This window comes from Lissotriton vulgaris, chromosome 8, assembly GCF_964263255.1.
Source record: "Lissotriton vulgaris chromosome 8, aLisVul1.2, whole genome shotgun sequence".
NCBI lineage: Eukaryota > Metazoa > Chordata > Amphibia > Caudata > Salamandridae > Lissotriton > Lissotriton vulgaris.
Window position 1 is genome coordinate 980,442,516 of NC_141696.1, and position 15,136 is coordinate 980,457,651.

General features: G+C 42.4%; 1 protein-coding gene across 6 annotated transcripts in view; it reads right to left on the reverse strand.

The window, feature by feature from the left end:
• Window positions 1-15,136, reverse strand: part of SCEL (sciellin) — a 444,440-nt gene that overhangs the window by 43,691 nt on the left and 385,613 nt on the right. For all 6 annotated transcript variants that reach the window (XM_086934828.1, XM_086934831.1, XM_086934830.1 and 3 more), the window contains one exon: window positions 8,755-8,814. In XM_086934828.1, the coding sequence (XP_086790954.1) occupies window positions 8,755-8,814 (60 nt within the window). The remainder of the gene's footprint in view (window positions 1-8,754; window positions 8,815-15,136) is intronic.

Consider the following 15,136-nt stretch of genomic DNA (forward strand, 5'->3'; position numbering starts at 1 on the left):
TCTTTTGAATGGGTGTGAGTGTTTGATTGATTCAGATGCTCCGTCCATCACCACCCGCTTTTGTACCGCTTAGGGCTCCTCCAGGGCCCTCCAGTGGAGATCAGTGGTGTGCCCTCTAACAACACCTAAGAGCCCCAATTATCATATCATTTTTGGAAAGTCACTCCAAGTCTCTTGTTATGTTATGTCAAATGTTATGTTGAAATTTCTTATAAAGCGCACATACACCGATTGGTTTCTTGGCGCTAAACATGAGTTAGTGCTGGGGCCACGTGTGATTTAGATGTCTGCAAAGTCTAGTTGTAGGCTTGGATAAATAGCCAAGTCTTGAGAAGCCTATGGAATCTAGGAAATTCAGTGCAGGTTCTTATATCTAAAGGTAGAGTATTCCAAAAGCTGGGTGCCAGTACAGCAAATCTGCAGCCACCTAATTGTTTCCGGTTATAGGGAGGGATGGTTAGAAGATTCTTGTAGGCAGAGCGGAGACTGAGCGCAGGTGAAAATTTCTGGATAAGTTTGGTTAAAAATTTTGGACTAGCGCCATTCAAAGTTTTGAAAATAAGGCAGCCAACTTTAAATGCACATCTTTGTTGGATGGGAAGCCAGTGTAGCTCCTTCATGGTGGGGGAGATGTGTTCCCACCTAGGTTGTTGGGATATCAGTCTGGCTGCCTGATTCTGTACCATCTGCAATCTTTTGGTAAGATAGAGCGGTATGCCAAAGTACAGAGAGTTGGCATAGTTCAGATGTGACATCACTATAGCTACTACCACCTGGATTAAGGCTTCCCGAGTAAGTAGTCTTCTGATCTTCCTTATCTTACTCAGCTGAAAGAAACAGATAGATGTTACTGCTCCTCTCTGAGATTGCATAGTGAGATCACTGTTGATGATCACCCCCAAACTTTTAGCTGAGGAAGAACGGTTAGGAGAGGAACCTAGTACATTTGGCCAAAACTGAGTGTTCCAGGGGTTCAGGGGTCCACCTATCAAAATCACTTTTGTTTTGTCTGGATTTAATTTTAACTGGTTATTATTCAGACAGTCACAGATGTGTAGCATTGTTGCCTGAAATTCAGATAACGAATCCAGGGAGTTGTCAATAAAGAACACTAGCTGTAGGTCATCCGCGTAGTTATACGTGCAGACCTTCTTATTTTTCAGAGAGTGGAGTAAGGGAAGAAGGTAAAGATTGAATAGATGGGGGGCAACAAAGAACCCCGGGGTACTCCACATGTTGTTGCCATTTTGTGTGCGGAGAACTGGGAGAGACGCATCGACTGACTATGTTCCTCAAGGAAAGACTCAATCCAACTGGATGCCACCCCCTTAGAGCCGGTCATCCTGACACTGTCGATCAGGATACCATGATCGACCATGTCAAATGCCGCGCACAGGTCCAGCAGCACCAAAGCCTGGGGGAGCCCTTATCAGCTTCCTTGCGCAGCGTGTCCAGTACAGTGAGTATTACTGTCTCGGTGGAATGGGAAGGTCGGAACCCTGCTTGGTTGGGGTCAAGGTAGTCCGACCGTTCAATGAATGTGCATAAACATTTGGCCACATGGGATTCCAATATTTTGGCCAGATAAGGAAGCAAGGAAATGGGGCGATAGTTAGTCAGTGTCCCGGGGTCTGATCCTGGTTTTTTTTAGCAGAGGGACAACTATTCCCTCTTTAAAAGCTCTTGGTAAATAGCCCTGTGTTAGAGAATCATTAAGAAGTGCCAAGGCAGGTCCAGGAAAGATGGTGACATTTTTTTTTTAAATATGAGGAAGTCTCTTGGGGTCCAGAAAGACACATCCTTGGAGAGGTTTTCAAGAAACATGACCCCTTCTAGAGTTAGGACATTTGTTTTAAGTCTCTAGGGTGCAAAGATCTTTGATTCTAGTTAATGTGGTTGCCATAAAGTAGGGTTAATGGTAGATGAAAAATGCATGGACTGTATTTTATTTACTAGCTTACCCGTCGCGCGTTGCTGCGATCTCAGAAGAAAGGACATTTAAGGAAACTGGTTATGATTAATTTACATTGTGTCATTTTTATTGAAACGTATTCATTTTAATATGGAAAACATTTTAAAGTGTTGTTTTAATTCTGTTTATTTATTCGAGTGCTTGTGGATACACGGTATTTTTTGTTTTTCCATCTGGTGCGTACACAAATAAATTAGAAGGTTTTCCGACGTGTGAGCTGGCCACATACAGTTGTCCATGTGAGAAGCACGGATTCTCCAGATCTAGTCCACACACTTGCAGCGATTGTCCTTGTGCTTTGTTGATGGTCATTGCAAAAGCGAGTCGCACCGGAAACTGTAAACGTTCAGTATTGGAAAGATTAAGATTATGAGGTCCCTGGGGGCTGGGGGCCGGGGGCCGATATTTAACAAATGTTTCTTTTCTTTTCTTTTTTTTGCCAGAAACCTTCGCGGAGTGTACTCAACAACTTTTAACAATTTTTTTTTTTTTTTTGCCAGAAACATTTGCAGGAGTGTACTCAAAAACTTCCCAAAGTTTCATGCCGATCGGATGAATGGTGTAGTAATGCATAAAGGACAAACAGACATACTTTCGTTTTTATATATATAGATTTAAAACTTAATTGATCTGTACATTTTTGACAGTAATTCACTCCAAATGTTGTTAAATGTCATTGGAAGGTGTTACCATCCTCAAGTTTTTCAATATTGATTTGCATTGTTACTGATTTTATATTTGCCTTTAAGTAGGTCTAACTTTTAATTAATTTACTCCTCACATTATGTTAGGTTCATCGGGGGGGTATTGTGCTTTTAGGTTTCAGAGTTTACTGGGTCATAGATGATGAGAGGGGCCTGCAGCTGATCTGATGAACCTTCCATAAGTATGAAATGTGTAATAGAGCACTTTTCCTTTGTATAAGAAAGAACACTGACGGATATTATGTTTGTGTACCAATTTTTTTTCTGATTCCTCCATTATTCCATTTGATGTAATGCAAAATATGTTTAATTTACCTGCACATTTTCGCAAAGAATATGACATTATTGCTTCTGCCATTCTATCTCACCTTTCTACCTTTCCTACTTTTGATCTCCTTCCTTCCCTTACTCCTTCCACTCCTCTATATCCTATGTTTACTCAACAAATTCCCAAAGCTGCTCTAATTTATAAACTGTTATTAGATAATGTTGGCCTTAGGCCTAAAACCGTCACTGAAACTGTTTGGGAAACTGATTTATCTTTCTCGTTATCCGTTGATGTTTGGGATCGCTCATGGTGTAAACTGTTTAAGACTTCGATTTCAGCTCGTATTACTCAGTCACTTTTTTTTCTTTACCATAGAGCTCTTATCACCCCTGTAATCATAACAAAATTCTCCCCTTCCTCCTCCCCCCTTTGTTGGTCCTGTTCCTCCCACCCAGGTACACTCAAACACCTATTGTTTGATTGCCCCTCTGTTCTTATTTTTTGGAGCTCAGTTTGGGATTACTGCATGCGTATTTTTCATTTTTCTGAACCATTTTCATCGTTGCACATTTTTTTAGGTTCCCTGTCTGATGTTTTGGACTTACATTCGTATAATGCTAAATTGTTTGATCTTTTTATTGCAACTGCTTTCAAAGTAATTTTGTCGTGCTGGAAGGATAACTCTAAATTGTCTGTGCATACATGGTGGAATTTTGTATGTGATGAGCACAGAATTGCAATTGCTTCTTCTTCTTCTGTCACTTTAAAAATTAAATCTGACCTTACCTGGCTACCTTTCTCTACCTTCTTATCCTCTTATCCTCCTCCCTAACCCTTCCTCCCTCTTTCTCTCTCTCCCTCTTTTTCCCTTTCTTTTATTCTCTCTCTTTCTCTCTTCTATTTTCTTCCATTTCATATTTTATCTGAACCTTTTTTCATCTCCATTCATCTCTCTTGATTCTCTTATATTGGTTCTGTTCTATGTCATACTGTTATATTATGCTGTACTACTTTTCTTAAACAAAATAAAACTTTATTAAACTGAAAAAAAAAAAAAAAGAAAGAACACTGACAGTGAATTGCTGAGTGCTGCTTGTTGTGTTGGTAGATCTGAGTTCCTAGCCTACAGCATCGCCCCTGAGTAAACTTTGGACTGCTTTACCTCACTAGTTGCAAGTCAAGTGCTAAAAAAAGGCACGTGGTTCTTAGCAGTACAGAGTCCCAGGACACCAGTGGCAAAAGAGTCCATTGTTATCATTGGGGCCCAATCCTCCCTGTCTAACCTGGTCACCTACAACCCGGATTCCATATAACATCCTGCCCCACAGGTCTCGGTCCCTTTATGAGACGGACTGCTGAAAATAAAACTTGCTCAGTGGTTATGTTCTTGCAATATTGGGGGCATATTATCAAGAACGGCGTTAAAAGTTATCGCCGGTTTAGCGACAGAAAACTGCTGCTAAAACGACGATAATGGGCTTGATAATATGCCCTTGAGAATGCCAATAGAAGTCCATGTTCTGGTGTGAACCTGGGCTTCTATTGGAATTCTCCAGGGCATATTATCAATCCCATTATCGCCGCTTTAGCAGCAGTTTTCTGCCGCTAAACCGGCGATAATTTTAACGCTGTTCTTGATAATATGCCCCTTAGTTGGGCAACGGTGTAACTCATCTTTTCCAAATTCCCTACTTATTATTCAAGTAAGCAAGTAGGAGTTGTTTGATTAACTTAGTGCCAGTGTGCCAGGTGCTGGAAAATCACATACACTGGGGTTTTAGAAAAACATTTTGCCAGATTAAGCAGTTCTTATAGAAGTTTGCAGAGGGTAAGGGGGCAGCATAGCAAACATATCATAACAAGTATTGTACCTATATAAAGAGAGTCAGCAACAAACAGGTAGTACACAAAACCGAAGAAAACTGTGCAACAGAGTGAACAAGAGAACAGGAGTCTAGTGAAACTGAAACCGTGTAAGGTAAGGAGGGATACCAATTTAAAGCATAGAACATGTATTCCAGCGAAATCCCCCCATAGCAAAGCATAAAAAGTGTAACACATCAACCCGTGTGTTCAAGATTAGGTGTAAGGACATTTTTACAGGTTTATAGTTAGGGTAAGTGTTAGTGTGAGGTTTACCTTTACGATTAGGGTTAAGGTTCGACCAAGGTGTAGGGTGAGTTTTAGGGTGAGAGATAAGCTTAAGGATAAGGGTAAATTTAAGCTTAAAGTTAAGCTTAAGGCAAGGAACCAGTGTTTATGGCTAAGGGTTAGGTTTAGGGTTAGGGATAGAGTTAGGATTAGGGACAGGATTAATGTGAAGGTTTTGACTAGGCCACAGTTAGGGTTGGGTTTGGGATGATGTTGGGGTTAGTATTGGGACAGTGTTAAGATCAAGGTTCAAGTTAGGCTATGGTTAGGTTTGGGTTTATGGTTACAGTTAATAATTTACTTTGGACCTGTTTATGTGCATTATAATTCTATGTTTTTCTATGCTTTAAGTTAAATGGATTGTTACAGAATTTTATGCGGCGTGGATGAAACTGCATCTTTTTTTATACAACGAAGAGAGAAAGAGCAGAGCCAGTGATTCCATTAATAGAGATGCTGACAATAGAAAATCCCACCCCTTGCTATTTTTATGTCTTCAACGTTTGTATCAGTTACCTTTTCCCGATTCTCACTGTGCAGCTGGGAAACAATTGAGTGTCAGCAATGAGAATGAAAGGCATGCTGCAACCAGGAGTGTGGCTCACTGATTAGAGCAGCAGACCCTGATGCAGAGGTCTGGCCCGGGACCAGGGTTCAATTCCTGGCGCAGCAGGGTCCTGAACCCAAAAATGTCCATGGACTTGATAATTCTCACCTCGGTGCCTACTCTAATCATGGGGTCCAACGCTTCAACTCTGGGCAATAGCTTGCTTAATCTCCACTACGGCGACCCACCCGCTGCGGGATGCCTGGCTTTCACCTTGGGGATGCCCAGTAGGGGTTATCTCACCGGGAAAAGCCGGGACGGGTTCTTAAGGCAAGCGCCTTGATGCCTTCGGGTGATACGTGCGCTATATAAGTCGCGATACATTTACAACCACCACCTTCAAGGTGCTATTTCTCATCACATATCTGTCCTTCTGAAAAACTAAAGATCAGCGTGTTCAATTTTAATTAGGTATTGTTCCATAGTAGTTCTACTTTTGGAATTCAACAAAACCTGCCCTAATTCAGCAACCGGAAGGCTAAGCCTTGCATAAAATGCATTAATGGTGTGTGTTGTTTTATAAAGATGAAGGAGATTAGAAAATCTGATATGGATGGTTGGGGGATGATAAAAAGGATGCATATGTGGGCCGCGAAGATGAGTGCTGTGACGTACAGTGCATGGGCTGAATTTTGTGTTCTCTGTACCAAATAAAAGTAAACTTTAAAAACAAGCACTATGAAAGCCAATGGGACATGCCATTGAATAGCGATAGGCGACCTTCTGGCTTTGCCAAAGCGAAGAAAAACATAGTTGTGGCAGATGCTGAACACCATCAGCAAAAATGAGAAAAAAAAACAAAATAGCTGGCATCATTGCGATGATTTTTTTGTGAACATGCGTTAATACACATGCGGGCACATGTGTCATGCCGATGCAACTGACATTTTGGCTCTTTTTTTCTTTTTTTTTACTTTACTGTTCCTTGTTGGCAGGTGCAAAATTAGGGCAATACATTAAAAAACATAAAATGTGCATGAAAATACATGATAGAGAAAGGAAATGCCCAGTTGCAAAGTAAAAAAACAACAATAATAATTAAATGGGGTAGGGAGAGCCACAAAGCAGAATGGACAGTAGCACTAAGCATGGAAGGTAAGGGCAGAAGAACAACAGAAGAGCAAGGGGTGTAAGGAAAAAAAGCAGACATTTAGGGCTGCGTGGGACAGAACGGTATGGGACGCAAAAGACAGGTGGAGAACACAGAGAACACGAAGGGCGGGGATGTGAATATTAGAAGCAGCACATAGTGAGAGGGCAAGAAAACAAATACGCTCTCATAGAGTGCTGACAGAAAAAGAAAAAAATGGTCTCCTTATTTCGGTTGAATACATTAACCAGAACAATCTGCGATAGCGCATATTTTTGCTGACAGCAAAGTGCGGACAGAGGCCTTTTGTTTCTGAGCTCTGGTGTTCGGCAGCCCATGCACTAACAAAGAAATAGTTGAGTTAATGTATATGCTGAAGACGTGAAAAAGAAATACGCAAACCCCTTCTTCACTGACACAGCACAGAAATAGTATACAGCCAAGGGGGAATTTTACTCAGAGAAACATAGCATTGTCAGGATGAAAACTATGGGGCATATTATCAAGGGGGTTTATCTCCGCTTTTTTGGCTTTAAAAGCCAAGAAAGCAGAGATAGAATTATCTCCCTATTACCTAGCTGTCGCTAACACCAGTTAGCGACAGCTAGTAGGAGATAGCGACCATCTTGGGCCCCGCTTTGCATGTCAGTGATATTTATCACTAATGACATGCAAAGTGGGTGTGCCAAGATGTTAGCGACTGGAAACAGTCGCTAACATCGCTATCTCCTATCACCAACTTTTGGAGATATTCGTGCTAAGCGCGAATATCTCCAAAAGCTAACACCTGCCCTGAGCAGTTCTTAGCCATGTTATCCAATGGTAGGTGGATAACATGGCTAAGGGCATTAGCTCGGTAATGCATGAATATCGCGGACTTTTCAGCAATATTCATGCATTATTGCCGATTTTTATCGCATTTGCGATAAACCTTGGTAATACCAAGGTTTATCTGCGATAAAAATCGCCGCAGCTCGGCGATAATTTTTTTTATCTCTAACCAAGCAATAACGATAATTATCGCTATTGCTAGGTAATATGCCCCTATATTTGCCCACAATTTGCAGAATTAGGCTGAACATGTGCTGCATATATTTGCACACAGAGAGCACATTGTCGAAAATAGGCAATTGTGATATGATCCTTTTCAAAGGGGTTTGCATCTCCTGACTGCAGCTTTCCTCATAAAGGGTTACCTGGAGTTTGTTTGCTCCCGCATATTCTTTAGCCTTTTCTTTTTTTTAGATATAAAATATGCAATTTGCTCAATTTTTGCGCACGCAAGCGGCTTTTGAGGAGTCACTTTTTGCACCATGCTTGCACATTCTCACCATTGCTCATGCGAATTAAAAAAAATTGGGGCATCGTGTTTCTGAGGCCTACAGTACTGAAAAGGCCAGCCAACAACCTGAGTGCTCAAGGGCCTGTGATTCCGTGGTATTCGTATTATCTGGTACGTAAGCAGTTGTTGCCCAGGCAACGAGGCATAAGACTCTTTGCAAATATTAAACACACTTGGTTTCGCGATTTCATTTTTACAAAGCTCAAATAAATAGCATTGTGACTGAGGAGTCACAGGTGAGCAATGTTGTGAAATGCAAAGAATGTACCTGATTAACTATACAGCACTCTTTAAAAATGAAAACCTTCTCTCGAGATACATAGCCCATCACGTGCCGAACCCAGAAACTGGTAAACACTCCCAGCATTGAATGGTAAAGAGGTAGAAAAAGGACCAATGTCAGAGCACAATGTATAAACATCACTTCCCACTAACCACAGATATTCCACCAGATAGCAAGTGCCAAAATTAGCATTTGTATGCAAAGGAATGCAAAGAATGTAAACCCAGAGACGGTGTGTACAGGTCCCAGCTCAATTGCCAAAGTACCTCAGAGCTGCTCAGATATTTGTCCTTCAGAATTTTAATTTGTAAAAACAGCACTGTACAGCACAGCTTACCCTTTGTTGTTTTTTCCTGCAGTGCTTTTTATGTCGATGAAGCTTTCAAGGTCTTGTTCCCTTCAAAAGTAGAGAGAAATTAGCCAGGGTCAATAGCGTTGCAGTCACAAGTCAATTAACTAAAAGCATGAACTGTCTTGAAAACCAAGAGCAACCTTGCACATTAGTAAACTCGTCCTGATCTGCGGCATCTGTTACTGACACTGCAGAAGCAAAACTGCCGACGTGGATATTTGCAAGAAACTAATACCCGTCCAGCGAAAAGGCATTTCTTGGAATAATGTAAAGGGGTTTTATTTTTTAACGGTGGAGATGCCACTTAGTGGCATATTTACAAGGTGATGGTGGTGCGTGGAGCTGGGGCAGAATTTGCGGGTCCGCGTTCCATTTCCAAAACGCAGGAATGCCTCATATTTAGCACAGCCCTGTGTTTTCCCTAGAGCTGGTGCTACAAACAGCAGTCTAGCACCAACACATACACCCTTGCGCCATATTGCAAGGGCGCCTGCATTACAGTGAACATCCTCGGCCCGTGGAGGGAGTTCCGGTGGGCAGAAGTCGGGGAGGGGGAGGGGCAGGGTTGGGGGGCTTGCTAAAAACCGGAATATGGATAATTGGAGGTAAGTAAACAATTTAATAAATAAAACGAATTTCGTAGCGTGCCCTGCATCGCAAAATGCTATGTAGCACGTGCCACGAAATTCGTTTTATTAATTACATTGTTTACTTACCTCCAATTAACCAAATTCCGGTTTTTAGCACCCCCCCCTCCACCCTGCCCCTCCCTGCCCCGCCTTTCTGCTCCACCGAAACTCCCTCCACGGGCCGTGGCAGGCAGGGAAGGATTGTTTATACGCACGAAGGTGTATCTTCCTGCGCATAAACAATCACTAATGGGGGTTTGTTACCTCCATGTGTGCTGCAGAATCACACCTAGAAGTAGCAGATCGTCATTATTTAATGATTGTTGAGGTGCAGGAAGGTGCAGCTTCCTTCATATAAACAATCATTAATGGCGTTTTGCTCTTTCTATGTGTGTGGTAGAATACAGCATGTATACAAAAAGCCAAAGCGAGGAGAAATAAAAGTTTTTCTCCTCTTTGCGTTAAACTAAAGCCTGCTTTTGCATGACATTAGTTTTGAGCGCTAGCTCAGATTTACACCGCCTTGTAAATCGGGCAGCTTCAAAAGCAATGTGTGTTGAGGTGCAACACTCACAGAATTACCCAGTGTCCATCCCTTTCATTCAGAAAACTGTGTGAAAGGGTACCATAATTATAAAGCATCGTTAAGCCACAAAAAGTGGCTTAACCCCACTTTGTAAATATGGAGCAGGGCACTGAGCCACAGGAACGTTGGCAAAAGTGACGTTCCTGTGCCACAACCCCCTTGTAAATATGCCACTTAGTTTGGGAATGACAACAATTCCTTAATTTAAATATTTTTATAATCGAGTATCTAAGTAACAAGAGTGCAGCATAGGTAGCGGAGACATAACTTAAAGGGTGGCATATTCACTGCCCTTTTTCCCATATATGGGCCCTCCAAATGCCTGGAGCGTGTCTCTAATTATGTCCTCTCTTTGTGGTGCCTTCTGAACACCTAACCCCTTTCCTTCTGTGACTCCTACTCTTACTTTCACTGTTCCTCTTCCTGATTGGATAATATGAAAAAGACCTCCAAAGGATAATGTAAATCAGGATATGACAGACGGGTATCAAAAAGAAACTTCTTCACTGAATAACTTCTGGAAGCACCTATTATTATTTGAACTGTATGTTAATTTTTCGTTTAGTCCATAATATACATATATGTTATCTTTGGAACATGCATTTCTTTTATTGTTTCAATGAATTTTGCATTGCACTCATTGTGGCTCCCCAAATCATGAATGCTTTTGAATGCATGGGAATGGAACATTTGCATTGCCTGCTATTTTGTATTAAACACTAGCTGGATTTTAGGCTTTATGACATGTTTATATTTTATTTTAACAAGGCCAATAATGAGGATAAAGGAAAAGAGCTCTACCTTCATGCAATAACCAAGGAGAAAGGAGTGAACCCTACTGAATAGAGGTTTTCTACAAATGTCCACACTCTGTGACCACATGCATCAGGAATGGTTGCAGAGTTGCATACTTACCAATACTCACAAAGTAATCCATTGCAACCTACTATTCCCACCTTGCTCCACATCACTGATATAATGCTCAAGAGAGTGCCCAGGGACATCACTTGCATATTACAACCACTTGATTGCAAGGAACCCCATCAAATCACAGATAAAGTCACAGAAGGTTTTTTTTTAAATCATTTATAGGTATTTTATGAAAGTCATACAATGCTCGAACAAACATACAGGCTTCAATCGAGATAGGTTATCCATACAGTACATTGCAATATTTAAACATTATCATCATCCATACTATCTTATCTTATACATCAATGCACATCTATACAGCTTGCTGTGATAGGAGATAGTCAACCAAATGCATCCAGTAGTCTCTGGGTTTGGACACGGAGGGTAGTTCTCCTCATATGTCTTTAGTGTATTTTTACAGTATGCCATATTCTTAACCCACTGTTTGGTCTGTGGGGTTTCCCTGCTAACCCAGAACATTGAGATTATTCTTTTTGCCAAGAGTAATGCTACCATGCAAAATTTGAGTTTGGTGACATGTACATTGCGGACAAGGCCTTGCAAACATGTTCGAATTGTACAATCGATGGGGATTCCCAATATCTCACTCAGAATCTGAGAAATGCCTGTCCAGTACGCTCTAATTGGAGTACACTGCCATGCAAGATGAATAAAATCGGCAATATCCGCACCGTTAACATCTTGCATCTGGACGAAAGCCATATTTGTGTGATTTAGCAGGAGTATGATATGTTTGGTGCAGGTATTTATAGTGCAGTATGCATTAATTGCCATTTGAAGTGAGCATACTAGTTAAGGTGCAGCAGGTAGACCATTATTCCTCTGTGAGGTGGGATATCGATCATGGCGTGCCAATGTTCCAGTGCTTTATATGTATTATCATCAATATCGTCTTGAAGTGTGCATATAATTTAGTCACCATGTGGGTGTTGTGGGGTGTGGTAATAATCATTTGCAGGGCATTCATTTGTGGCAGTTCATCAAGATAAGTAGGTAATAGCTTTTTAATGGCTACCTGTAATCTATGGTAAGTAATTTTAAAAAGTAGCATCTGATTGCCGAAATAGAGAAGGTCTTTGGGCTCTATAAATGTGCTGTTAGTGTATAAGTCTCCCATTTTTTCTATTCCCACTTGTTGTGATAAATCCATTCCAACCTTTTCTTGGGTAACTGATAAATCTGGGTGAAATTGTAAGGGCATCGCCGGTGCATATAATGCTAATTTATGTGCCAGCTTCCCCATTTGTTGGCAAGCTGCGTTAGTAGTATTGAATGTGTTTTATTTCGTGTGGATATATCCGGGTACGGCGGTAGGGTAAGATAGTACGTAGCGGGATTGGGTGCGCATCCACGTCTTCAATCGCTATGAGAGGGAGGTAGGGGACGGGTGGTACCAGTAGTGTGCATATTGCTCTTGGGCACCTTAAAACCTCATTTGGAGAAAGGCAATGTTAGGGCACGTAACTCGATACATGCTTGCTTGCCTGCCCATATGAGGCGAGTTACTATAGTAGTTAGTCTTTGAAATACAGCCCATAGTGGGGTGATCGGGATGTTATTAAAGAGGTATAGGAATTTAGGCAAAACGACCATATTGATTATGGCCAATCGATCTGCCAGGGAGAGCGGCAGTTGAATCCAGCGTTCCACTTTCTCTTCGAGCTTGCTAATTGCCGTCCCATAGTTTGTGCGGATAACTGTTTCGGGGTCGCGGTGATACCAGACACCTAGGTATTTGACCGGGTATGTTTTCTATTCAAGTGGAAACTTCGCTGAGTGAGGCTGGGTAGTGTTTGTTAAAGGGATAATAATAGTTTTAGTTCAATTAATTTGGAGACCTGAGTGTTGACCGAATTTAATATACTCCCGCAGTAATCGGGAAAAATTAGCAGTTGAATTTTTGATATATAATACCATATAAATCACAGATAAAGTTAAAGTCCACATGGCATGTGTGGTATCTCCCTCCTCTGTCTTCCCCCGGCGGCTACGCGTGTGATGGTCATTGTTGGCATATTACTTGGGCGCAGAGGGAGAAGAAGTTCTAGATCACCTCCCAGAATTAGGGGCACAGGAAGCTAGGGGTCTCAATGAATTTGAGATTAGTCTAAAGAAGTTAGATTTACACTACCTCCCCAAGACCAGCACGATTATGGAGAGGTACCATTTTGGTAAGAGGGCACAAAAAGATGGTGAATCTATAGAGGATTTTGTGTCTGAGTTAAGGAAGTTAGCTGCTACGTGTAAGTTAGGGGGAGCGAGTGAAGAGAGAATCAGGGACCAGTTCGTTTTGACCTGCAGGATGGAGCGAGTGCGAGAGGAGCTTTGGCTTAAAGATGACCCGCCACTGAGGGAAGTTCTCATTATAGCCAAGCAGGTAGAGCACATGTTGCAGTGTGTCCAGGAGATTAAGCAAGACGCAGGGGAGAAAAAGAACGATGACAAGGCCAATGTAAGTGAGGTGGTGGCCGAATGTGAGACTGTGTCTGTAGTAAGGGGTCAAAAAGCAGTGGGCAAAGAGCAGAAGGAAAGTAGACCGGGAGGGTCATACAGAGGTACCTGCTATAGGTGTGGGAAACAGGGTCACCTAGCCAATGACAAAGAGTGTCCCGCCCTCAGGTTCACGTGCAATAAGTGTGGCAAGAAGGGCCATTTCAAGCAATTTTGCAAGAGTGGGCAGGGGGCCAGTAGACAGAATAGAGACAGAACGAATGTAGTGAGCGACGAGTTTGTCGTGCAAGTAACAGAGTTGAAGGCGCCAGGCCCCAGTATCCCCTTATGCAAAGAAGTTACAGCGCAGATTGAAGAAGAACAAGTAGATAGTCCTAAAGACACCATAAAAGTTGAGAATGTTGACCTAGATGCATTGTTTGACTCGTGTTCTAGAATAACTATCATTAATGCCAAGGAGTTCTCACGTGTATCCAAGGGCAAGATAGTTTTGAGGAAGTTAGACCTTAGACCAGGAGGGTATGCAGGGCGCCCCATCTCCATGAAAGGATACTTCTTGAGCAAAATTCAGTACAGAAACAGGTCTACAGTGTCAAACGTATATGTGTCCACAGTAGGTGACAACATTTTGAGGTGGCGTGCTCAAAAGGGGTTAGGAGTGTACCTCAATCCCAACAGCAATCCCCAGATTTTGATACAGGAGATACAGGAGGGTGAGGCTAACATCACAAGAGAATTCGAGGAGGTGTTTAGGGAAGAGCTTGGGTGTTTGAGGAATTGCAGTCACAAAATCAAATTGAAGGAGGATGCCAAGCCTGTTGTGGCAAAAGTCAGAAGACTCCCCATAGCCATTCAGGAGGAAGTCAGATTGGAACTGGAGAAACTGTGCAAGGCCGGAGTGATCGAACCTGTGGAAGCGACCGAATGGTTGGCGCCCATCGTGGCAGCGAAGAAAAAGGATGGGTCAGTCCGGCTCTGCATTGATTTGAGGGCACTCAACAAAGAGGTCGTCGTTGACCGGTACCCCTTGCCAAACATCACCCAAATGATGAGCATGCTGGAGGGTGCAAAGGTGTTTTCCACCCTCGATCTCACCTCGGCCTATTTCCAGATAAAACTTCACGAAGAATCTCAGGAACTTACTGCTTTTGTGACACCCATGGGTGCCTACAAGTTCAAAAGGATGCCTTTCGGTCTAGTCTCGGCGGCTGCCGTTTTCCAAAGAATCATGGGCAACATCCTGAAGGGCATCCCTGGCGTCATGTGTTACCAGGATGACGTGTTAGTCTTCGCTAAGAACCAAGCAGATCACGATGAGAGACTGAGATGTGTGCTGAGGAGGTTTTTGTCCCAGGGTCTAACTGTGAAGAAGAACAAATGTGTTTTTGGCTGTGCCGAGTTGGATTTCCTGGGTCACAAGATTACTGCAGAAGGCATACGTCCCAAGATCGAGCTGCAGAACACCATTGTGAACCTTTCACCCCCCAAAAGCAAAGACGAGATCAAATCATTCATGGGGATGTTGGAGTTTTATGGAAAGTTCACTAGGAACTTAGCAGGCAGGACGTACGCCATCAGGCTGTTGCTGAAGAAAGAATGTGAATTCAAATGGAGCCAAGAATGCCAGAGCGAATTCGAGGATGTTAAGAGAGCTCTTGCGGAAGCCCCTAGTTTGAAGTCGTACATGCCCGGCCGGACAACAATCCTCACCACAGATGCTAGTGCTAAAGGGTTGGGAGCGGTTCTTACCCAGAAAGGTGTAGAAGGG